At 32.3% G+C, this 24388-nt stretch overlaps 2 protein-coding genes across 4 annotated transcripts in view; both read right to left on the bottom strand.

Moving 5' to 3' along the window:
- Positions 1-268: 268 nt before the first annotated feature.
- Positions 269-3125, bottom strand: LOC112684208. 2 transcript variants are annotated; one of them, XM_025555586.1, is made up of 3 exons: positions 3093-3125; positions 708-1517; positions 269-573 (listed from the first exon to the last, which is right to left on the bottom strand). In XM_025555586.1, exons 2-3 carry the CDS (start codon positions 865-867, stop codon positions 332-334), a joined length of 402 nt encoding a protein of 133 aa, XP_025411371.1. In that variant the 5' UTR covers positions 868-1517; positions 3093-3125; the 3' UTR covers positions 269-331. The 2 variants fall into 2 exon arrangements, with proteins under 2 accessions (XP_025411371.1, XP_025411372.1); XM_025555587.1 differs by lacking the exon at positions 3093-3125 and having other exon boundaries at positions 708-1273; positions 1351-2960.
- An 872-nt stretch (positions 3126-3997) lies between these two features.
- Positions 3998-24388, bottom strand: part of LOC112684189 (prostaglandin E synthase-like) — a 60003-nt gene continuing 39612 nt past the window's right edge. Inside the window, exons 1-3 of one of the 2 annotated variants that reach the window (XM_025555558.1) lie at positions 5755-6096; positions 4879-4961; positions 3998-4812 (exon numbers count right to left, since the gene is read on the bottom strand). In XM_025555558.1, the coding sequence (XP_025411343.1) occupies positions 4569-4812; positions 4879-4961; positions 5755-5880 (453 nt within the window). In that variant the 5' untranslated portion in view covers positions 5881-6096 and the 3' untranslated portion in view covers positions 3998-4568. Of the gene's footprint in view, positions 4813-4877; positions 4962-5754; positions 6097-24388 lie in introns of those variants that run through there. The other variant, XR_003148660.1, reaches the window with a different exon arrangement.

Genomic DNA, 24388 nt, shown 5'->3' with positions numbered 1-24388 from the left:
TTTTTTAATTAAAAACTTATTTTGAATCATTTCATTTTAGTTTGTAACATAATTATAGTTAAATAATATTATAAATATCGAGTAGATTTTACTAAAAAAAAAATTAATTAAATCCTAAAATAAAATAAAATTCAGAAATATTTACATATCTAGAAGAATATAAACTTGGCTACGTATCCTTCGTTCGCAATAGTGTTATAAAAATGGTAAAACGTTTGCGATCGTTCGTCACACTGACGCTCTGATATCACAAAAACTAACCGTCGTAATCGCTACAGATGCCATGTGATGATCATGAAAACTCCAAATCGTAAGAAACATTCGACCTCAATCATAAAGGGCTTATTCGTCGATATTTTTTACTCACTTTGGCGTTTTGCGAACCGGATCTTTTGCGGCGTTTTATAATACAATCGTGTGTCTCTTCTTCTCTGTCGTCGACCTCTCCGTTACTGGTGTCCATAAATTCTTTTGCGTCCGCTCTACGGGGACTGCCGACCTTGGTTCTTTTAGCGTCATCTTCTTTGCAAAGATCCACTAAAAAGCATTCCTTGTGGACGTACGCTTCGCATCCTATACACGCATAAACGCAATATTAACTGTCGTTTCAACAATTCCGATGAAACGTAATCAAAGTTCGGTTTGGAAAAAATCAACTCTTCGCCTCTCGTTCGAACCATTTCAATAAAATTAACGTCCATACGTACTTATACATCGCGCCATCTTCGAGTACGATCGTTTGGCTTCACAGAGACAGCATTTCCGAAAAAATCTGCGAGTGTAGTTGACGTCCAAAAATTGGTTTTCGTTCCCCCAACGGCAATTTCCAAACACGTGTAGGCAAACACGTTGACAAATGGCTTCCATCGTGTATGACGTTGATTGTTCGCGAAAAATATCAAGAAAATATTATACAGTCGTTTGAAAGATTGATATAATAGAATATGATAATTATGCGGACAAGACAAATGTAGCTGCGATTTATATTGATTCTCAGAAACAACAATAGCTTGAGAATTTTTAAAACATTTAACATAATCGTTTCCGGGTTCCATAACAACAAGAAATTTATTGAGCAAAAAAAAAAAAAAAAATAAATAAACAAATAAATACGGCCAATCACTATGAAGAGGGTTTTCCAAAGATATTCCAGCAATACCATCTCGAGAAATCCAAATGATCCGATGAAAGCCCCAAAATATTTCATTAGGCGGGGCCAATGAGAGACCAAATGTATGGTCGAGCCTTGCGAAAATACGATTGCATTTGTTGACTATAAACACAAATATAATACGAGACACAAATTTAGGTTTTGGGCATTACATAATCATATAAAATCACAGTACCTACCGATTTCCTCTATATTATTTTTTTACTACTCGAGAACATAGAGTGACGAACTTTATCACGGCAAACGCATCATTGGAGCAGTACATCGCTTCGGCGCGGGGGCGGGTTTAAGGGGGTGTCTAAGAGGGCAACATCCCTCCCCTCTTGGAGCTGAGCTGTTTATTTTTCTAAGTTAAGTATTATAAAAATTATGATAAATCAACAGTTATAATTAAATATCGTCATTGTGAAACAAATACATTAAAATAAAAAAAGAATTATTTACTTCCGAGTGACATATTCTGTGAATTAAAATTATATATAGACCCATACGACTAGCTACATTTTTGAAATTTAAGTAGTCCCCCCTATTGGCGAGTGATAAAAACCGCCACTCCTTTGGCGTGCACGAAAACACTTAGGTGCGATATTCAACCGGTGCGTAATGCGTATTGTATACCATATAGCATCTCAACGATACGGGCAGAGCTGATTCGAATCGCGTTTTAAAAGCATGTGTACCGAAGTGTCTCGGCGCGCGAGTATAAAATATGCGAACAGGGATCGGTTGAATGATACAGAAAGAATATATGTATAACCTCGAATACAAACAGTTCGCAAAGAGGTCTGTATTTGAATATTTCCAATAAAATATCCACTTGGACGTCCCGTTCGAGTGACACTTGAGAAGCTTTTAGCAAAAATTGCTATAGGATTTTTGTTTTATTTTATTTTATTTTCTTGAACCGCTAAAAAAAAACACATTCGCTACTAATACTATTGTTATTATTTCTTCGGGGAAGATTTTTAGCTTCTTTAATTCATAAACATTGTCTACTTGCTAACTCACTATATATATATAGATATATAAACCTATTATTTAGCTAATCTCTTGCTTTTTTTTTTTTTTTAGATTAATGAAATGAATCTCCGCTAATAAGTTTCGAATCCAATCAATTTACTTTTGCACCAAACGAGAAGTGCAAATCTAATCGTTTGCAAATCATATTCGGAAAATACCGTTTCGGGAAAAAAACGAATTCTCTTGTGTAACAATACGTTATTTGGTATCGTGTTTGAAAATACATTCACGTTCAGTTCGATACAGGAAAACGTAAGATCGAGTAGAAGGGCGTCAGCGGCACAAGACGTTGTACGTTATTGTCCTTAGACGGACTCGAGGTACAAAAACGGTTAGAAAACCAACAACATCGCGAAGAACGAGAAAATACCGTGTACATCTTCACGCATCGGTTACGACGAGATTCGGTACAGTGTACCCATACGTACTGCTCGGTTCTCGCAATTCTCATTCGGTTAAGTACCTCGAGTACAAATATTTTGTTTTCCACGACCGTATATATTGTAACAACGTACACTCCGCGTTATTATATTAGATCCGCATGTGGCCCGCGAAGCAATTTTTTATGGCCCGAACAAAGGTGGTTAATTTTTGTGTTTTGTTTTTGTTCAATAAAATTTCCATAAAATTTTCAATACTATTCAATTATTTTTTCTTTGTTAATAAAACCTAATCTAACCGTTAATAGTTGTCGTTTATTCTATGTAGTTATATAGTCAGTTTAATCTATAAAATTGTTATTATTATCTGATCGGAGTCGAAGATAATGATGGCTGCACTACTCAGTCATAGGATAAATTAAATATACTTATATATATTTAAAAATTAAAATTTTAAATATATTTAACCTATGTATTTAATACATACGTATTTTAAATATTTAATCTATGGTCATAGTTACTTTGCGTTTGTAGCGATTATTATTACACCGTGATTACGCCCGTACGTGTGACTGTTTGCGTTTGTAACAATTTCATTTTACAAGTAAATTATGGCGACTAAAAAAAGAAAAATTTGTAATGAACATCGTTTTTTTTTAATAATTCTTGGGTTGATTTATACTTTTTCGTCGAAAACAAAGGTAAGCCATTATGTTTAATTTGTCAAAAAATTAAATTTTTTCTTAAAACCAATTTTTTCCAGTAACGTTCGTATTTTTTACACTCAAATTTCTATATAAAATAATCAAATATAATAACAATACAATTATTAGTATATATCATATGTAAAAATTTTTTTTTTAATGTGGCCCTTGATAAACATTTGAAAAAAAAAATATGGCCAGCGTGGTTCAAAAGGTTGCCGACCTCTGTATTAGAGCAACGAAAACCGTATTGACTGCGATAGACGTGTGCACCGAACGAAAAATTCTATGTTAAGCGATTCTGTATAAAGTAGTCTTAGTTTATAAAAATGTACCGTTTATTTATTTTACCATTTTTAGTTAAACTGTTGGTAGGTTCTTTCTTGTATCAACTTGTTCAATGAAGGAGACATTTTTTTAATTAATTATTTATAATATGTTCTATTTGTATCAAAGGTTTTAATTTGGTTGGATGGATCAATACTTTTAATAAACATTTAAAATTTAAAATTGATGTACAAACAGTAAATTCAATAAAAATTCTATAATTTGTTTAAATGCTTATAGAATAAAAGTCTGTCTAAAGAATTTTTAAAAAATTTCAGTGCTTTTTGTTAAGTATATGAGTAGAGTGGTATTAAATTTTCAAGTTATAATATCCTAAGTTAAAAATTGTATTACATAAAAACTTTCAAAAAATTAGATATTTTATAGTTCTATCTCTAAACCAAAAGTTCTTAACTTTTTTTGGAAATGTTAAAAAATATTAAAATAATGTTTTTAATAGAAGGTAAAAGTTTCAAGTTTCCAGACACATAACTTTTGGAGTTATGACTAAATAACTAAAATCTGAAAAGTGAAAATCTCGTTTACAGCGCATTTTTACCGTTTTTTCAGCAGTTTTCCTCACACCTAGAAAAACTGCGGAAAACTTGAAAAATGACTTTTCTAAAGAACCTTGGCAGGCCGATTTTAAAAGATGAAAAGTTGCTAGATGAAACTTGGATCAATATTTCTATCCGAAAAAATGGTCGCAGAGAAAAAAAATAAAAATATACGTTTTAAGCCTATAAGATCCTTTGCTTCACTCAGAATTGAAAATACATAATTTTAACACATGAAACCATGTTTCTGTAGCTTATAGAAATGTATAGCATATAATTATTTTGCACTCTGTCCTCAGCAATTGTTTTATTTTTCACATAACTCCACTATAGTTTTCCTTGCATAACTTAGAAATTACACTTGTTAAAAAATTATTACAACAGTCGACGATTGTAATTTATTATAATATCATGCAAAACTTATAACTACTCGTAAAGCCATATAAATGACTACGAGATATGCAAGAAGCCAGGCAATGATTCTAGCTGGTTGCCGTACAATAATCGCAGCGTAAACGATTGTATGCATTATTCTCGACATCACAAATATTCTGATTAAATTAGTGGCGACGAATACATTGGGTTTTGTTAACATGTATCCGAAACAGGCAATTAAGAAGAACGGAATGTTTTCCAAGTCGTTGAGGTGAGCCCTGCAAATATTTTAAAAAATTGTAGGTATGACTTCAATTACTCGTTTACAACATCTGTATACTTGCCTTCTCAATCGTTCGATATCAACGTCGTCGTACTTCACTTTATACTTTTTGTTCAGTTTCGCGTCTTCGGGATTAGCGACCACCTGAAAACATTAAGTAATAGTTGAACATGATTACTATGGTAATATATATGTTAAAATATATCACTATATCCGTGCAACTGGAGCAGCTTAGCCCTCAACTACCGCAGAAGCCCTACCGCTTAAACATTCTGCACGACTTGTGTTCTTTATAGTTACGATGTAATGTAATCTAATATTCTTGTCTTTTTTTTTTTAATAAATGAATTTTTTTAAAGATTTTTTTTTCTTATCGTTCTACCTATTAAGTTTTAACAAAGATTATATACACCCAGCATTTTCATTGGTAACACCTACGTGTGTTTCTCATTTATCCGACGTAGCATTTATTTTAAACTCCTCTCCCCAGAGATACTTCGTTAAAAATATTTCACGCCTGTTCTAAACACTAAAACTACGCGTTTCGCAAACGAATATAAGTTAAAGCAAAACCTGTTGAAGGAATAATGTTTTCCGAAAATAATGTTGTTAAAATTTTTGTCATAATTACAAAGGTACTATATATATTTTGTAACATGTGACATCTTGTATCTGAGGTGCTGTCAACGAACTGCGTATTCGTGAGAACATTGTATATAAAATGTGCTAATTGTTTTTGTTAACAGATTGAAAATAGTTCTTTGAAGTAAAAAAATGAAAATATTTAAAGTTAATAAAGGTTAGGTAAAGAGTGGGAAGGAGCGAGAACGCTAATTGTATGGTTTGTCGACCCCAATCGCAAGTAAAAAATTGGAAATGCGCTCAAGTGGTTTTATGCAGGATTCGTAGTTTCTCGTTGTTTTTTTTTTAACCGTACGTTGTTCACCAGGCGTAAACTGGCCGTCCATACCGCCATGGCCAGGACTTTCAACACCAACACGCCCGAGTAGAAGAGATACGTTTTGAGCAGACGGTCGTCCACATCGAAGGAGATCGCGACCATGATGGGTAATAGGTGTTGTACGTAGACGATGCGAGTCGGAGACTTTACCGCACCGGTGCGGATACTCGAGCGCTGACGGTAAAGGTTTGTGAAATAAAACGGCAAAGAAAATTATCGCAAACACCGAGATTTGTATGAAAACTATAATATTAATTGTTGATATGTGCCCATGAATTACGGCCAAGTGACGACGATTGTTATGTTATGCGCACGCGGCCGACACGTTACGGCGGTGGCGGCGGACCAAGTGCTGTCGTTCACTACGATTCGCGACGGCAACGTAAAAGGTGTTGTGGCCCAAGCCAAATCCATCGTGGATAATTGCGTTTCAACGAGGTTAAAAAACAATAATTATAAATACACAAACGATTTATGAATACAAAGTCGAAAAGACAAATTCGCACGTCGTCTGTTAATTATTCGTGTGCGATTAAAATAATTGTCATTGTACTGCCGTTGATTATAACTTATAATAATTACAAGTATTGATGTTCACATGGATGCCGCCGTCTGTGCGCCCGTTCACGCAGTCAGTGTCTCACGTTACCCGATTTCCCAATGATTACGAGTAACATCTATTGTTCGTCACATCGTACATTTTGTCGCAAGCACTTTTTTTATAATTCCATGATTTTACAATATTCTTTCACCTGCCGTAACATAAATAAATCCAAAACGTTTGAAATGGAGTGAACGATATAATGGAAATAGGCGATAACGATTCAATCAAAAACACTTCGACTAACGTTCCTCCGTACGTCTCTAATAATACTCTTCATACCGACCTACATAATTGTTAGAGAAGTTATTAAACAACACTATAAAAAATTCCACAAAAAACTTGGCAATCACCCCAACCTTCTTATTTCTAAGTTTTTCTCAAACTCCCTTCTTGGTAATACTACAAGGTGACTTAAGTGAATGTGGCCCAAAGATTTTCTAGTTGACGAACAAGCTGGTTAGCATGGACCAAGTGTGAAATGCAAAAAAAAAACAAATTATACAACAATATATTCTCGCCGAAGTATTGTCACTGAACGACCTCTTCAATTCACGCATTTCATGCAAATTAATGTTAGAGTTATTATATAAGTAGGAACCATTGTAAATACTTTATACTATTTATAAGTTATATAAGTGAATACATCAATACATAAATACATAATATTACTTTTACCTATAAGTAATTAGTTATAACTTATAACAATCAAATTGTAAATTTTTCATTTGTTGCGCCTTCCCAAGAATTGCGCCCAGGACGTAGGCACCTCTACCCCCCCCCCCCTTGCTACGGCTTTGAGTACCATACCAATCATAAATACTAAATACTATAATCGACCGGTGGTTCAAATTAATCTTGACGTCGATATCGGAGTGCGGTGTGAGCACCCCGGACGGACGTGTTCCGCGCGCGTGAAAAAAAAGAAAAGGATTGCGACGTTGTGTCGTCAAGTCGAAGTCACGCGGGTTATCGGTCGACTGTCGGCGGTGGTTGTGGCAGCGGTAGGCGACGGCGGTGCGAAAATCGGAAGGAGGGCATCCACCTCGAATGTAAATTCGCATCGAAAGGAAGTTCCCATGCGCGAGCGATACACGTATGTAATTATCGCGCGAACGCACATTCATAATGTATACATCATTCGTGTTTATTATAAATTATAATGTAATACGCGTCCCAGGACGACGCGGAGCACACGGACAATGCGCCGAGTCACAGTATACAGAGTGATGCTTTTAACGCCGGATCGGGTTGTACCCGTGTTCGGAACACGTTCACTGAAAAATGTGCAGCGCTTAAAAAGGAACTTGTTCGTGTTCAATTTTTTCAAAGTTTTTGAGTTCTATAAAAAAATGAACGCGTTCATTTCAATTTTTCTATTTTCTATTTATGAGTCACCTACCTGGGATACTGTATAAATAGGGCCTTTACGAAACATGTTAAGTATGTTTAAGACCTATACTTAAACGCATTACAATCGATATTTATTATTTTTTACGAATATTTTTAAGCCGGTAAATAAATTCGAACGCACCGAAAATCGTTAAATTCTCCAGAAACGTAATGTCGTTCATGTTCACCAAGGCCGCATCTAGAAATTTTTTTCAAAAGGGATCCAAAACATGTATATTGTAATTTTATTGAATTAAGATTTTAACTTTTGATACCTATTTGGTTAAAAATAAGACAGAAAAAGATTTAATCTTCTTTTATTAAAATTAATATCATATTTTCATATGATATTTATGATATAAAATTAAAAGCAGTCAATGATTAATTGGAGCTTAAGTCATTTTTGACTGAAAATATTTATGTTGGTATTAAAAATAAATAAGTAATCTAAACATTCGTAAAATATTGAAGAAATTTCGGGGGAGGTCCAGACACCCTGGACCCCTCCCTAGATACGGCCTTGATGTTCACATTCTGTTTAAAAAAAGAGCGTGTCGTTCACATAAAAACTTTACGCTATGCTTGTGTAAGGTCTGTTTTGGAATATGGCGCTATTGTATGGGATCCACTTATTGTTATTTTATCCACTTATACCACTTATTGTGGTAGGGATCAAACTGAAAGAGTACAACGTAAATTCTTAAAATATGCAGAATTTACTTTAAATGTCGACCATCCATCTCATGGTTACAATCCAATCTTAAATAAGCTTGGTTTATCATCTTAAGTCGATGGAAGAAAAGCTGCTAACCTGAAATTTCTCCGTCTACTCATGAATTAAAATTATCTTTTGACTATTTTGAATTTAAAAAGAATAATTAGTACTTTAATATCAAAATCTAAAACTTGAATAACATTTAGTCCTATTTTTACTAATAACTAAGATAATGATTAAAAATATACCCCAACAGCATAATGTGACTTTGAAAGAACTAAAGAAGCTTTAGCCAAAATAAATCCAATAGCCGATTATTTATTTTTGACAGTATAAGAGGATATAATATTATGATGATAATATAGGTAATAAGTTATTATAAGTAATAATGTAGTGTATCCATATTCTTGAGAGTTTCTAAATTTTTTGGTGATCTCAATATCTTCACCAATCTCCGTGATTTGTTTATAGTTGATTTTATACTTTCTATTTTAAATACATCTAGAATCGATAGTTGTAAAGTATGAGCAGCACATCGCATACTTCTCAATACCACCGATGTATTGACTGCTGTACCCAAATCGTTGAAGATTGAAGGCAATGTCTCTTGATTATTTTTATTTTCTTGTTCATTTATTATATTATTATCTTCATCAGAATATTCAGAAACATTGTTACTGTGCTCTTCGTCTATGTGAAGTTGGTCATCTTCAAAATTGTGTTCATTTTCAGAACTCCAAGAAATAGAAACGTTATTCAAGAACGTATAACTTTAAAGCATTCGAGAACATATGACTGTAAAAAGTTCTACTGATTTAATATTCAAGAACGTAATATTTCAAAACATTCTTTTAATTAAATTTACAAGAACGAATAACTTAATAATGTTTATTAGTTCTATCATTCAAGAATTTTACATTTTTTTACGTTTTTTTGGCGAATATTTCGAAAACATAAACAATTTTAACGTTTTTCTATTAAAAGTTCAGTGAACCATTTAGTTAGGGCGTATTTGAGTTGAGGCCATGGGGGGGGGGGGGGGACGAAACTAATTTTTCTTCAATCAAACTTAAAAATAATTTTTCATTGCCTACAGCTCATGTTTCTGTTATAATAATAGACTACCTAGTAATTTATATTAATTATTTATACATTATATTTTTTAAGCAAATCAATGTATTATATTTAACAAAAATATGAGTCATGGTGAGGGCGAATGCCCCCTTCAGCCCCTTCAAATACGCTCTTGCCATTTAGTTTATAACGTTACAATCTAAAACCGTTCGTTGAACATAGTTTGATTTAACGTTTATCATAAATAAAGTTCAAAAACAAATTATGGAACTGAACCAAAAATTAACGGTTAAGGTAATCTTGTCTACAGGCTCATAAAAAATCGAATTATTGAGGGAGCGAAATTTGTCTGCAATGTGATTGTTATGGATGAATTTTATTGGATGAATATAAATGTTACGTATTAGCTGAATTACCTGGCGTTGACTGGAAAAGATTGGAATATAAAAAAAAGCCTATTATATATATACATAAGGATTTGAATAATCCACAAAATAATAGTATTGTTTTAATCAAATAAAAATAATAAATAAAATATTAACAATATGAAAGAACAAAAACATAAGTAATTGTAATGTTGAAAATATAACTTTACGTTTTAAGTTAAGATGTTGAGTATTCACTCACTGACAGTTATAAAAACAAAAGAAACAGTGAAACAACAAAGAAAGTTCGTGCAGGACATTGCTTTAGGTTGATAATAATTGGTATATCTACATAATTATATTGGAATAGTTCTTATTTCTTAATTAAGTTTTAATGGATTGATACAATAAATATTCTGTCTTTATTTTTAACTTTCATTAGTTTAATGAATAGATTAAATATTACGTGTTCCGTTGTAAAATTAGTCACTATGTACTATAATTTAAATTAGTCTTACTTAGTGCCATTGCTGTGTAACATAGGAGATTAAAATTTCACGAAAAACGAAAATAAAATATATTGAAGAAATTCAATGAGTTACAATTATACGTATATCCAACTCTTCTATAAAAAATGTCTTTTTGTCAATTCATTTTAAACCTGATCGGAGAAAAGCCAAGTCCGTTCGACATAAAAACATGAGATATGTTATCATATCATGTACGATCGGATGCATGCATCGTTATTCGTTATTTTCTCTAACGATTATTATTTATTACGATTATTATATAATTATGCGCACACGGTTTCGTCCACTCAACTTAAGTCCACTTTATATTGATCGCAAGTACATACCAATACCATCTCATAAGAAATGAAATTTTGAGTAGGCATTTCACGTATTTCATGACGTTGAATGTAATTTAGTTACAATAATAAATTGGCTGCGATTTCGTTTGCTACGGCCAGCTGGACTAACTGTTGCGCGGGATCTTGTACAGTTGTTTGATAATTACTATTACGAGATGCGTTCCTATTTGCATCGATCACGGACTCGGAGAAATAAAAAAATAACCGAAACGTTTGATTAAACAGACAAGTGATTATCACACGCGAGTATCATAGTATATATGCGATTGTAAAAAAAAAAAAATTCTAATATAATTTCATCAAGGTTCATCAAGGACGTCAACATTAGATAAATATGGAGAGATTAACCTAAAAGTACAATGGAAAATAGTAATAGAAGGATAGGATTAGCCGCGTGTAATATACAGACCTACCCTGTCTGTATAATAATACGAAAATGAGTAATGAGGAAAAAATGCGTGTCCGCATCCGTTTTATCCAAATTCCAACTTGTTCACTTCGAAAATCATCGTCCACGCATAAAATTCGTCCCTAAACAAGAACAAAAACAATTTAAAAACAAACACATGTTGTTAGTGCTTAGTGCTTACATCTCTATTCGTAGTTTAAATTCGTCTTGTCTTCACGTGATCATTGCACCCGTACACGTCCAAACGGTTGTTAAATGGATACAGAAAATATACGAGTACACGTTATAGTATGGTATTATAATAATGTTGTATTAATGCACCCGTGCACAACGATCGGTCGTATGTGATGGGACGATTACGAGTCACGCGATTATAAGAAGAAAAAACATTAAATACACGATACATCCTTTTTTTTCCTGACAATTAGACAAGTAATTATAATATTATATTTACGAAGACCAAGTGTACACCTACCAGAAAAAATTCATAAAAATAATGTATTGTATTGAGATCATGGTATAAAAAATATTTTCGTAACGTGTATTACGTTAACGACACGCACTTTAACCGTGATTGTGTGAATTCTAATTTTCGACCACTTAGCCACAACGATAAAATACGATCGTTAACTTGTTCGGAACATCATTACTGTTTTGACACATATAGCTTTTGGTTTATTTTATCACTTATAACTTAAGAGGCCCACAAAACGTTTAATTGCACTCGTAAATACGTAATTCACGAAAGTCACTGGACAATATCAATTGTGAGTTTATAAATATTATAAACAGTGTCGTTACTATGACAAACTATTTCACAACAATTCAACGTATTGCCACGGTAAACACGCAGCCCATTTCATCCACATCATCCATTTAGCAATTTGAAGTGAAAAATTTCCAGCATCAATCATAAATTATAATAATATCGTTTTACTCGAGGAAATTAGATAAAAAATGGGATCAATGACTGATACAAACACTTTCTCAGACGCCAGTTCGACAGATTTCGATTACACCCATACACTTGTAGACGAATCGTTTCAGACGAAGAATCCGTCGGTTAACAAGAAGACGCGTGTGGATGACAACACTGGACATTACTTTTTTTACGGACTTGCCAAGATTTCGGAAATGATCGATTTGAGTCGGAAGTCCACCGGTACGTTGGAAACGAAACCGGTGGTCGGCGGTGAACGTCGTTCGGACACGATGGCCGAGACGGCGGCGGCGGTGTCGGCTCCAGTCAAGCCGTCCAAGGTGACTGTTCGTTATAATAAAGCGGCAACACTGGCCAAGGAAGCGGTGGTGGCCAAGACGACGGCCCAGGCGTTTCTGGCGGGCGTCGCTGCCCAGACATTGCCCAAGCCTAGAAAAGTGCCTCGACCGACCGGAGTGGCCGTCCGGTACAACAATGCGGCAATACTGGCTAAAGAAGCGGTGGCGGCCAAGACGACGGCCCAGGCGCTTCTGGCGGGCGTCGGTACCCGGACGTTGCCCAAGCCTAGAAAAATACCCCGAGCGTCCGGAGTGGCCGTTCGGTACAACAACGCGGCTAACTTGGCCCGGGTAGCGGTTGAGGCCAAGACGATGGCTTGGAGGGACGTCGTGGGGAACAGCTGCGTTCGGCATGGCCGGTCGCCGAAGTTAACCTGGTCAATGCTGACCGGAGAGAAGGCTGCGGCGACGTCAGCTCCGCGTAGACGTCCGAAGGATGGTGTCCCGCGCCTCCTGAACCAGCCGTCGGTGAACAGGTCTTTTCCATATCCGCCGTTGAACAGGGTCCTGCCGGCAGAAAACGCGGGAATGCCCTTGAACGATCTCCGACAGCTGAAGGCTAGTCGTCCGCACGTGCCCGGTTTCGAGCCGACGATAATCGCGGGTGAACTGATTTACAGATGATCAGTCCTCGCGGAGGACGTGTGAAATCGGATCTGGTCCAACCTACGTATAACTGCGATCCGATCTCGGACGCTCAGCCGATAGTGCGCGGCTCGTTAACCTCCTTCCGTCCCTTTCGGAACACGAACTGCTTTTTATCAACTCGTCCCCGTCTGCGAAACCGAAAGTAGGAGTCCCCTTGCTCACCAGTATTACGATACAGGATTTTCCAGCAAGTGTTCACGGAGAAATCATTTTCGTAATATTTTTTCGATTTTTTTTTTTAATTTTTCCATAAAATCACACCAAATCGATAATAATGAAAATAAAAATAATATACACGGCGATACTTCCATCGGGTAAAACACGCTACTATGCCACTTAGTATATACTATTTTATATACTTTTTCGATTTTTTTTTTTTAATTTTTCCATTAAATCACACCAAATCGATAATAATGAAAATAAAAATAATATACGCGGCGATACTTCCATCGGGTAAAACACGCTACTATGCCACTTAGTATATACTATATAATATACAAATGTACGTGGGAGGACGAATTACCCGCAACTGTTGTCGCCGTCGTTACAAACGTACTACGTCAATCTGGGAGATGTTAAGCCGCATCCACAATAGCGAACAAAACGACGAACAAGATTCGTGTGAAACAAATGGGCGAACTTGTAACATTCTATCGAACAAATCGGCGATCCGTCAGTTGTCGATATTTCGACGTAACATCAAAGGATGTTATGCGAACATGTTATGACAGGTATGGGTATGTCTTCGAACATTTTCACGAACACACAAAATAAAACTATTATTATTTATAATCAGTTTATAGGTTTAGCTATACGCGAACATACGCATATATTTTTAGTTGTTCGGCGAACAGTTAGTCAAACAGTTGTCGAACCGTTCGTCGTTTTGTTACGCTAGTGTGGACGCGGCTCTAGACTGCTGCAAAATTAACCTTTTTCTAAAAGTAAACTGCTACGAGAAAAATATTTATTAACACTACACAATCTGCGACAACACCGCGATAAGATACATTGTACTAGTTGCGGTAATTTATGTTATATATCTACGATATTATACACCATACGTTATGTGATATGTACCTATATGTGTATCGATGTACGTATATAATTTAATTAAACGATACACGTACATCATTTCACATGGGCATATATGATTTAGGTACTATTTAGTATATATATATATATATATATATATATAATATCGTAGGTATATGAAACGAATTGCCGCAGCTTGTATATTGTATTCAATCTGTTTTTTCGTAGACTGTACTTCGTTAAATTTTTTTCTTGTCGCAGTTTACATATTGATTTTTATAAAAAGATTAATTTTGTCGCAGGTTACGCACAGCCGTAAATCTGCGTTCAGTAGAATCAATTTTGTGTTGTTACGTTTAATATTAGAGTAAACTGACATGTAATAATACTTTAAGGGAAGAACATTGTCTATGTTTAGTTGTTCAGTTTTTCCGATATTTTAATTTTTAAGCGAGTGTGTAAAACATTTATTTATTTATTTTTATATTTCTATGCCTGACGGCAATTTACATATAAATTATAAAAAATTAAACTCATAAATCGCTTGAAAATTAAAATATCGGAAAAACCGACCAACTAAACATAGACAATGTTCTTCCTTTAAAGTATTATTACACGACAGTTTATTCTAATATTAAACCCAACATCACTACATTTGAATCACTGAACGCGAATTTGCTATATTGTACGTTTGGCAGACGGAGACAACACATATGGGTGTAACTTCTTCTTAACTTGGTTAACTTGATGACTATGTTTTAACAATAAGTTTTATCTTATTAAGTTTAAAATTTATGATGATAAAAAATAAATATTTTAAAAATGTACGTTTTAAATTATATTTAGTTATTTTTAGCAATTTAAGTATTTGTCTTTTAAAGCTACTTTACATACAAATGTCTCATCGTTCTAATGTAGATTTTTCATATGATCCCTTACTATAAAATAACTAAAATACGGAAAAAGAATGGGGTTGAATTTAATCAAAATTTAATTTACTCCAGAAGAAAAAACTATGCAAACAAGATCTATTGGAATGTAATATGCCACACATTACTAAATTAAGCTTACTTACTAAATTTTAATAATTATTACATTATAATATACGTGAACATCCAGGCGCGTACGGGGTCCATTTTTCCTACCGGGACACTGGATATAATTAGGGCCCACTTAATATAAATACCAATAGAAATGAATCTCATGTATACCTATATAAAAATAGCCAGGTTGTCTACTCATTTCGTACACAAAACTATAAAATAACCATAAACTTAAATAATAAACCAAATCTACATTTTGATTTAAGTTCTATAAAAATAAATATATACACAACAATATTAAAATAATTATTTTTATATAATTGATTTTGAATAAATTGTAAATTAAATATTAAAAAAAATCTTTAAAACGTTGTATTTATTATATAATATTAATAGTATATTCTTAAAAATAGTTCAATACAAGTAAAATAATATATAAATAGTTCAGTATAATGTTTAAAAATTAAACTTTCAACATTCTTAACATTTCTAAAACTATTCCTTATAAATCGGTATATTTGTATGTATTTATTTATTTACCAATAACTAGGGCAGAAGATTTGTAGCTCTAAAAAATCACTAAATATACAGTTATATACATAAAATATGCATTAAAAATATACATTTTAAAATGAATATTTTGGAAAAAAAATATGGATTTTCTCTTCTGTAAGTACCTATTAATTTAATGAATATATCTTATTTAAAGTTTAAGTACAACTTACGTGTTACAATAAGTATTAAATTATTTGAATTTATGGGCTTATGTATTTTAACCATTTAGTTATAGGTTCTACAGGAAGTGAAAGATCAGGTGCGAGGTGCTGTATTTTTAAATATTACTACACGAGAAGGCGCTTAAAAAAAAAAAAATGACATTAGAATTTAATTACATTATTTATTAAATAACATTATTTCGGTCGAATAAAAAAATAAATAAAAATGTTGACGAAAAAATATTGATGAAATGATAAATAATTTAAAATATGCATCTAAAAGTATAATATGGAAGAAATATGCCCTAAAAACTAAAAAAAACTCAAAATATGCATTTATATGTATAATAAAATTTCAAAACTAGCTTTGTGAAAACATGAAATGCATTTGTTTCGTACTCTGCTATTTTTGTGACTGTGCTAAAAAAGTATACAAATGCTATAAGTCTTTTGCCCTACCAATAACTAATAAGTGATTACTGTTACCTTGTTGCTATTCTCAGTATTCGCTAACACGATTTAAGATCTATATACACTAATACCAGTGGCGTATATAGGTTTTCATTTCATGTTGAGGCATGGAGATGAATACACGGGCGGATGTAAACTCCGCCAAAAGTACCTTTTTTTACTGTAAAACTAAGACGGGAAACCCATAGTGGCGGACGGTAAAGTGGAAATCCCAAAAAGGGCGGTGAGAGGGAAAGTGGAAATCTCTATAACACTGTGTAGTAAAGTGGAAATTTCCAAGAGCGTTGGCCGCGTATTTCCAGCACAAGCAGAAACTTAAATGTATACCACGGTCCGTACAAAACATTAACTTTCGGTTAAATCTTATACACATATCACAACCTCCTTGCACGATGCATAAACATTTAAACATATTTCGTTTTCATTGTTCCCACACAAGTGCGTTTGACGTTACGGATAAATTTTTGTTTTGTGCGATTTATATAATAATTCGAATTAGAAAATGAGATCGTTCGCGCAAGTGTCACGTCGCCGTTCAAATTATCCCATTTCGTGTTAACCGGAGCACCCGATAACGATGTAGGGGTGTGATCAAGAATTTTCGATCGGGGCGTTATCGTGATACAATTATCACCGGTCTTTGGACGCTAATACTGCCGGGACATTTTCCGCCGACACTTTCTCTACGAACGTCCGACTAGTCGTTTTTTCCGTGCCACCGGCCGTGTGTTTTTGTGGTTGCGGCATAGTACGGTGGAATCGCCATTTCCGTGGACAACTTCGTGTGTATAACGACTGTTCGAACCGTAGCTGACCCGTGTTTACGAAATTTTATTTTGGTTATCGACGTGCGCGAAGAAGCCAGTTTTTGTAAATCGAGATCGACATCGGTGATCAACCGATTCTTTTGCCGGTTGTGGCGTTCGTCGCACGTGTGAACACGGTCGCGTGGGCATAACCACTCGAACACCAGACCGTCTAAGGTATTTATCTTCCGTTATATTTGTCAAAAATATTATATTTATTTTTATACGATTTGTCTTGTTATACTATTACAACGCGTTTGCAGCATATGTGATTTTATTGTTATTTTTAGATTTATCATATTTATTATTACTTCTTTGGTTAATATTACTGTGGCGCTATTGGCCCGTTTATCCCGACATTTGTTATAATTTCATTGATTATCCTTGTTAAGTATTCTTATTTATTGCAAACGACGCGTGTACGTCACACAATCGAACCAGGATTGTTTAATTGCGAAGCGCGCAAACAAGCATAAATACGAAGGATGACAATCATCAATACAGTAGTTGTAATGAACCATTAACTTCACCATACATGGTTAAAACGGTAAATGTTGTTTCACTAAATCTATTGTCTGAAAAATAAAATGAAAGATATATAATGGCTTATAAAAATTTTTAAAATAAAAAAGAATAAAAAAAAAATAAAACCAGATCTTTGTGGGAAAATGTGTTTCTTACAAATTTTAATAAATTATCTACAAAAATTAAACCGTCAATTCTATGGTCTATTTATTCAATGCTTAAAAGCATGAAAAATAAGAAACAATATTAACGTTGGTACTTATTTAAAATTACAAGTTTTTTTAAAGAGAAAATCAAGTGGGTTAAAAGTAAAAATTCCAAAGTTTCGACTTCAACCGATAAAAAAAATTCACTGGACAACAAAAACACACATCAGGAGCTTTCCTGATATTCAATAATTATTAAAAAGGTAGGTGAGATAAAATTGTTTTGTATATATTGGCTATTTATTCTCCGTTCATTTATTACGATATACATATACATGTATGTAATATTCATTAGTGAAATATATATTACCCATTAAACTTCTCTACTCAAAAACAAATTGTTCAAAATAATTAAAAAAAAAAAAAAAAATTACTATTAAAGGGGAGTTATTTGATATTCTTAAGAAATACATGGGCTTATAATCCACAAATGTAACGTCAGATAGATTTTTTTTTTAGTTGTAAAAACGGTTAATACATCAATCAGGTTATTGGAAAAAACAAAGTTGGAAATATGCGTAAAGAAATTGCAATATATTTAAATTTACTGTATTCCCGAGCTGATACAGATCATTTTTCCAGCTGAATTTCAGCAACATAACTTACCGATTCTGCTGGTGATGTTATAACTAGTGATGGGAGTAATCAGATTGAATAATCGAATCATTCAATTATTATTTTTCAATTATCAAAATAATCGAATGATTTTAATAATCGAAATAATGGTAACAAACATATCTACCAAAAGCAAATCAATTAAATTATTCGAAAAATTGCGTATTTTACTCATTTCCCATTAAGTACTAAATTAAGAAGTCAAAGAAGTCCATCAGTATTGTATTGTAATTGTTAAAAATAATAAAATTACTGAATTTAATTGAAACGGTGCTAATTCGGTATGCGCTCTACCGACAAGTTTCTGATTCGGTATGTGCTCTACAGTCTACATGGATCATATTGACTGAGTTTTATTTTATATTTATATTTTTTTATATTATTTTATTGATGATTCTTTACAGACAAGAGTCAATTATTTTAAATTTTATATTGTTATTTATGATTCGGTTTGCGCTCTACCGAAATGTGTCTAAGTCAGTATATGCTACCAGCTCATGGTGATCTTATTGTCTTACAGCCTTTTTTTTGAATATCGAAAAATCGCCATCCACTCCTCATTATGGCATTTTCGTCGTTTTACCTACATTTCTGTGTCGCATTTATGACAAGGGGCGTTATTTTCGGCATTTCTCATCAATCCTTTTTCTACTAACCTAACCGATGACACTCAATCTAATTTGGCACTACTGTAGTATAAAACTCATGAAACATCATCACAGCCATTACAATTAATAAATAATGCACAAAATACCAAAAATATTAAAAAAATATTTATATTATACTCGTTAACTGCTTCGTGAGCATTATGTGACGACTGTAATAAAAGTCAAAACAGCAATAATAAAATTTAAATTAAAGATAATTAGAAATTATCAACAATATTAACAGTTGAAAAAATACCCAACATATGAAACTGAGACAGATACCACATATACAGTAATAATTTGCAATTATTATTGCAGTTCAATATCCGCATACCGAACGCAGATCGAATGTAGAACGCCAAAACCGGTAGAGCGCATACCGAATTAGCACCACTGAAACTACAGGTACCTATTTGGTAAGGGGTCCAGATCTTATAATTTTTGAGAGTGCCTACCGGGATTTTCCCGGTATCCCGGTGGGCCAGTACACATCTGTGAACATTCCACAATATGTAAAATGTAAACATAAATAATGAAAAATAAAAACTATTTGTATAACAAATCAAAAGCGAAGCCAGCAAAACAACTTATTAAATCATATGGGAATAAAACTGAAGAAAAACAAATAGTTTGCAAAAAAAACCAAATAAACAACGGGAAAAATCTGACAAGAAGGCGATTCAATAGTACATATAAAAACTCTGGATCAACATCGAATTCATACGTAATTCAGCCGTTCAGTGCAGAAGCTTTACTTATATTTTCACCGGTATTTTGTTCACGTTGATTTAGTTAAATAAAAAGTTACATAAAAGTTAAATATCAGTAATACCATAACAAGTGATCTTGAAAGTCCAGTTATTGAACTTAAAAAATTGCGTAACCGTATCGAATCTAATGCTCAGCACGTTACAGGAGAGGCAACGTCAGTAGTTTTGTCTGTAGACATTAAGAATTATTATTTATATTTAATTAAATTATTTTATCAATGCTGTTTTTTTTTTTTTATGGAATCAAATTTATTCAATTTTTTTTTTATCTTATATAGACTTTTTTTCTTCTTTCTTTCTAGCTTTTACAGTCCATTTAGGACCTTCGCTGCCTCAACCAGATCTTTCCACCTATCTTTGTCTTCGCTATCTTCAATCCTTATTAATTCTTCTGAGATTTCTCTGAGATCCGTTTTCACTCTGTCCGCCCATCTTTGTCTCGGTTGACCCCTAGGTCTTTTACCGTTTAATCTTCCAGTAAATAGATTTTTTGCAATACCTTCCGATCTTCAAATATGGCCCGTCCATTCTAACTTTTTACTTTTTAGATACGAACTTATAATGGGTTTATTAAATATTTGGTACATTTCTTGGTTAGTTTTTCTATGTTCACCATTCTCAATTAAAGGGCCACAGATTCGATGTAGTACTTTTCTTTCAAATATGTTTAACTTCCCTTCATCTCCCTTAGGTACCGATCAGGTTTCACAGCTATACATTAAAATCGGTCGTAAAAAGCTGGAATATAAATATTTTTTTGACTTCTTGGACAATAGTTTCCCAATTATCAATTTAATTTCGTTGTGCATATTGTTACGGTTGTTTATATTAGTTCTAAGATACTTGAAATCTGTTGGAAGACATATTCATCCACTAGTATATCATCCAGAGCTCTCTCTTCTCTTGATATTACTAGGTATTTGGTCTCTTCATGATTGACTTTTATCCCATCGGTTCCGCTGCTTTAATTAGGTCTGAGGTCTCATTTCCGCATCAATTCGAGAACTACCAATTATTACAATATCATCTACGTATGCTAAGATAGTGTTCTGTCCCAGAATTTCCATATTTTGTCTAGAAGGGAGAGATCTTATTACTTTTTCTAAAGCCAAATTTAAAAGTTCTAAAGAAAGCGCATCTTCTTATCTTATGCCAACCCTGACTTCAAAACTTTCCGACAGTATATTTGCGAATTTTACTCTACATTTTGTTTCGGTATTGCACTCTTTTATCAGCTGGATTAGTTTGGTTGGTATACCTTTTGTATGATATTTTTTATAATTTTTTTATGTGTGATGGCTGTTATTTAAAATATATATAACTTTTTTAATCATCATTGAATTGTTATAGAATTTTTTACCAACTTTGGAGTTTTTTATAATATTTATTTATAAAATATTATTTTATGTATTTGTCAATCAATGTAATTAATATTTTGTAATTGTTGGGGTTTTCTCGTGATTTGTTTGATTTAATTTTATAAAAACAAAAATGAGAAAGCCAATTGGTTGGGCGTCGCAATCGAATGTGCGGCTAATGTCAACATTAGCCACCTGTTATGGCTAATGTGTAATTTTTCGTTTATAAGCAGGAATTATTAACATTATCCGGATAATGTTAACCTTAACCAGTCATTATTGGATAATGTTAAAAGTTGTATATTAAATAGACTATAGAGTTTTTATTAGCATTCTATACAATAATAAAGCGTCGGACTTCCAGAGTATAATATATTATCTTGACTTGTAACCGAGTTAGTCAGTTATCTTACCGATAAAGTGAACAATATATCGATATATCGATGTATAAATGCAAATCATCTAGCATTTTGTGCAATTCAAAATGTCATAGAAGCATGCCATGTAATAATGAAAGTTAAAACATTAGCATTTTAATTCTATAAGTGCTTAAATTAATATTTTAAGAAATAATTTATAATATAAAATGAAATTCAATATTTTATCATTAGTAGGTTAGATTATTAAAAATAAAAAATAAATTCATATTAATAATATTATGTATTTTATGGTAATTACTAATTTATTGTATGTTAAATATATTTAGTAATATTGTTAATGATTTACAATGGTTTTATCTCATGCACGTTAAATTTTTATGGTTGTTAACATCCAAAAGTTCTTGGCTAATATCATATTATCCGGTTAATGTTAACATTAGCCAACTATTAATAATATTCATAGCGGGTAATGATAACAGTTGGCTAATGTTGACTTTAGCCGCATAATGTCGACAATATCCAAATGTTGATATTACCCGTAACATATATACCTTTTACCTATTTGTATGGGATGTTTGATTATCCTTAATAAATAATTTTAATTTACTTATTATGTATCAATAAGTATATACTTTACCTTGTTCATGCGAAGTATACGTTTCCCGATTTTTTCACTTAGTTTGTGATATGCAAATCCGCACAGCAAATAAAGTAAGCGTAAGTTAAAATGAGGTGAATATATTCAAGGAAGAATAGTTAATAAACATTTGATAATTTTAATTCTATAAATACAATCGTACTTTATAAATATTACTGGTGGATGTAGTTAGTTGGATCCTAAGTCTGTATTAAGATTGAAGTGAAGTTACAATGAGAATGGGTTTTAACGGTGATTCAAAGAGAGATTACTGTTGTTATTATTTATTTCAATGGTACAAAAAACATGTTATTGTGACAGTTCTTGATTACATATTTATTTTTTCGTCAATATTATAATGTTTATAGATAATTAAATAGAAGATTATAATAATAATAGGCAAATGAACATTGGGTTTAAAAGTGACATTATTTCTAGAGATTGTGATGATTTTATATTAAGGAGTTTTGTTAAGTAATAATGTATATAATAATAACTATATTTCATATAAATTAATAAGTAAAAACCCTTTGTAAGGCAAAGAGTACAATAAATAATTATATAAATTTTTTGTAAATAGAACAATTACATAGATATGTCATTACAGTTATATAAATTTACTTTAATTCTAATTATATTATAAAAAAATTGATTGCAATAAGTTATTATGACTTCAACAAAAGCAATGTAAAAGAATCATAGTACATGGTTTTAAAATCCGAAACCCGATTTAGAGCGAAATTCGAATTTTAGTTTTCTGAGTCGCGATTTGATTAACTTTGTATATATCTGACGATGAATATTTAATTTGAAACCGATCGTACTTTACAAATATAATAATATTCCAGGCTAAGCTTTTATTTATTTATTTCTATATGCATATAAACTAGGTATTTTTTTATTTATTTATACATTATTATTATTCGTTCCTAATGTCATGTCGTACTCCTAGAGCGCATTGTATGTCATCATTTCAATCCTTAAATACCTATGCAGTTATCATGCGGACATAACCAAATACTATTACTTTCATTTTCTATATTCGATTCAGTTATCTGGGAACTAACTACTAAGCATCTTTGTAGGCATTTTATACGAATGTTTTTTTGTAGTTTAGACATGCACCATACATACGTTTATCGATTTTATGAGTCACCAGAGGCGTATTTTTAGAGAAGGGAGCTGAGTGGGCTGCAGCCCCCCCCTGAAATTTTAAAAAAAATCTAAAAATTATTTCCATGGTCTATGAAAGTTAAATTTATATATGTGTATATATATTTTAAATTTGTATCTTTGATTTGTAGTCTTGTAAAATATTCGAATACAATTATTTGAATACTTGTATTTAAATACGTTTTGAGGTATTTATATGGTATTCTAAATACAATTTTTTTTCATGTATTTTGAATACTTTTTAATTGTATTTTTACCAAAATTTAAATACTTGTATTAAAATACCATAAAGTCCGTTTTATTAATTTTAATTTATTATTTTTCAAAAAAAATTGACATCAATAAAAATAATATTGTTTTCGTTGAAAACTAATATTATGTTTTTGTATAGTAAAAGTAGATAATAACAATGTTACCACACTAAATACCACATTAAATTTTATATAGTTTCTGTATTGGAATTTTTTAAGAAAACTGAAAATCTAATAATTTTAAAATAGTTCCATATTAATAGTAAGTTAATACCACTTTTTATTTTATTTTTTTCATTAAAATTTAATCAATATTAATTAAAATATATTTGAATACATAATGAAATATGTGAACATGTATTTATCTCTAAATAGTCAGGCATGTTATTGTAATTGTTAAAACCTATGGAAAGTAGTAACATAATAGGTACCTATACTGGTGTACAATATACATATATACAGTGCTCGAAGTGGGAGGGGAGACGGAGGGATGGCATCCGTCTATTTTGTGTATTTAGAGTTTTCATCTCTCTACTTGTTTTGTCTAGAATAACGTATTTCTCCTAAGACTATATATATTATATTTTTAAATTATATACTTATTATCATTTTTATATTTATGTA

This window comes from Sipha flava, unplaced genomic scaffold, assembly GCF_003268045.1.
Source record: "Sipha flava isolate LNK unplaced genomic scaffold, YSA_version1 245_pilon_pilon, whole genome shotgun sequence".
NCBI classification, from domain to species: domain Eukaryota; kingdom Metazoa; phylum Arthropoda; class Insecta; order Hemiptera; family Aphididae; genus Sipha; species Sipha flava.
The sequence above is the reverse complement of the archived record's forward strand: the minus strand, read 5'-3'. Positions and strand labels throughout refer to the sequence as shown.

Excerpts from the sequence above, each read along its gene's own strand:
- LOC112684208 (XM_025555586.1), bottom strand. The coding sequence starts at position 867 with ATGGAAGCCATTTGTCAACGTGTTTGCCTACACGTGTTTGGAAATTGC. Across the intron at positions 574-707 it reads GAAGATGGCGCGATGTATAA|GATGCGAAGCGTACGTCCAC; the intron begins GTACGTATGGAC and ends ATGCGTGTATAG.